General features: G+C 50.0%; 1 protein-coding gene across 1 annotated transcript in view; it reads right to left on the reverse strand.

The window, feature by feature from the left end:
* The window catches only part of MDGA2 (MAM domain containing glycosylphosphatidylinositol anchor 2), a 306,141-nt gene that overhangs the window by 5,844 nt on the left and 297,796 nt on the right, over positions 1-2,501 (reverse strand). The window contains exon 15 of the mRNA XM_017825436.1: positions 119-249. Coding sequence (XP_017680925.1) covers positions 119-249 — 131 coding nt within the window. The remainder of the gene's footprint in view (positions 1-118; positions 250-2,501) is intronic.

Here is a 2,501-nt window from a genome sequence, read left to right on the forward strand (position 1 = left end):
TCGGAGGTCCCTTCCAACCCCGCTGATTCTGTGATTCCATGGATGGCCAGAGGGCACATTCCCCTCCTCCCAAACCTCCAAAATCCACTCCTCCCATTCCCAGAGCTCGAGGGGTTACCTGGAATGAGGTGGGGGGGTTGATGTTCACTCGGGCTTGGTTCCAGTGCTGGCCTTTATTCCCACTCGAAGACCACAGGGGGTTCTCTATTGCAGTCTGACCTTTCAGCCTCAGGTAAACGTTCAGGCTTCCTGGAAAAGAGGAGATCTGGAGTTGGTCAGGCCTTCCCATGGAAGGTGGGCACAGCAGGGTCCCCTCCTCACCCCCATTCCCATTTTTTTCTGGGTCTGAACACGTGGGGAGAGTTTCTTGTTGTATATTCCAAACCTTTTCAACTTGGGAAGGCTGAGAACTTACACAACCCTTCTTGGAGTCATTTTTACCTCTCAGTCCTCTCATTTTAATAAGTCCTGGAATGTGTGTCCCATTTCAAAGGGCAGTTGAGATCCAAATAACCATTTATTTATCAAAGGTGGGGTGTTTTTTTAGAAATGAGGCACCAGAAAAGGACATTTTGTTCCCGTTCTCCTGAGAGGGGGAGTCTGGAGCTAGTATTTCTTGAGTGTGGGGGAGATTTAGTGGCCACTAAAAAATCCAGCCAGGAAAAAGGTTTGGAGAGGGAGTTGGGCTCATGGTTCAGGTTTTGTCCCATCCCTGGAAGTGTCCAAGCCCAGAGCAACCTGGGCTGGTGGAAGGTGTCCCTGCCCCTATCTAGATGATCTTTAAGGTCCCTTCCAACCCAAACCTTCTATGATTTTATGATTCTATGATAAAAACTGTCCAGCTTCCTGTTTACTCAGCACATCTTTAAGCTCCTGGAGAGCCCCAGAGCCTGGCAGATCTACCTCAGACATTGATGTGATGTGCCCTTACTGCTGCCAAGGGGTATTTTTGAAGGTCAACAACATCCTTTGAGTTAAAATCCCCTCAGAAAACTCCCTCCCTGTGGAGGAAAAACCCCCAGAGCTGTGTCTTTACCCACTGCTGACCATGACGTTACTGGTTCCAGCACAGACGTTATTTACAACAGGTAAGAGATTTCATTTATTCATATATATTTTTCATTTATCAGGGGTCAATAACTCCCAGAGTTTGGAGATCTTGGTCTTATTTGCCCGCTGTTGTTGTGTTCAGATGTGTGGGGCAGTGGTGCCTCTTTGTTCTCTGTAAATCCTTATATCACACCCAAACCCACTGGTTTATGGACACACTTCAGCCTCAGTGGCTGTTTTTCTTATACTTTATCCCAACCCTTTACTTTTCAACCCAAACACTTTGTCAGCTATTCCAGAAACGCTCTTGGACCCTTCATATTCTGAGTTTGCCCATCATGGTCATATACCAGAAACAGGCTTGGTATGACCAGAGGGCCAGAAAACACCTTGATTTCACTTCTCAGGGGTCAATAATTCCCATAACTTTGAGGTTTGGGTCCTATTTGCCCACTGTTGTTGTCTGCAGATGTGTGGGGCAGCGGTGCCTCTTTGTTCTCTGTAACTCTTTACATCTGCCTTGATTTGAGAAGGTTCAGACAGTCAAGTTCACACAAGAGCAGCGTTTCTTTTTTTAGGGGGCTTGTCCTGGCAGCTGGGCAGCTCATACAGATGATATTTGCAATGCAAGCTCCCAGCTCTGAGGCAGCTGCACAGTGACTCAGCTCCTGCTCATAAAAACTTCTTATTTCCAGCAAGAGCCAAACTCAGGGCCTTGAAAAGCATCAAAAAAACCCCCATGTAATGGAGCAGCAAATATTCCCCTCACGGCCCTTTCAGCAGGGGGCCTGGGATGAGGCCTCACATCTTCCCTGGAGGAGCTGGGGGAGCTCCCACTGTGGAATTCCAGCTTGGGAATGCGGGGGAGGGAGCAGAGGCAGGAAAAAAAGACCTAAAGCAGAAAGGGTTTGCCAAGGGAATGCTCAGGAGGGTTCCCTGTAGCCCAGGCTGGGACTTAGACACAGGGCTGGGCAGGGCTGGAGAGGCTGCTGGGCCTCATCCCTCTTCCAAACTTATTTATTATAATATAATATTATTATAATCATGGAATGGTTTGGGTTGGAAGGGACCTTTAAAGACTCTCAGTCTCCAATCTCCTGCCACGAGCAGGGACACCTCCCACTATCCCAGGTTGCTCCAACCTGGCCTTGGACACTTCCAGGGATCCAGGGGCAGCCACAGCTTCTCTGGGAATTCTATTCCAGCCCCTCCCCACCCTCCCAGCCAGCAATTCCTTCCCAATATCCCATCTCTCCCTGCCCTCTGGCAGTAGGAAGCCATTCCCTGTGTCCTGTCCCTCCATGCCTTGTCCCCAGTCCCTCTCCAGCTCTCCTGGAGCCCCTTTAGGGTCTGGAAGGGGCTTCAAGGTCTCTCCCTGGATCCTTCCCTTCCCCAGCTGAGCCCCCCCAGGTCTCCCAGCCTGGCTCCAGAGCAGAGGGGCTCCAGCCCTG

This window comes from Lepidothrix coronata, unplaced genomic scaffold (assembly GCF_001604755.1).
Source record: "Lepidothrix coronata isolate B3197 unplaced genomic scaffold, Lepidothrix_coronata-1.0 Scaffold119, whole genome shotgun sequence".
NCBI lineage: Eukaryota > Metazoa > Chordata > Aves > Passeriformes > Pipridae > Lepidothrix > Lepidothrix coronata.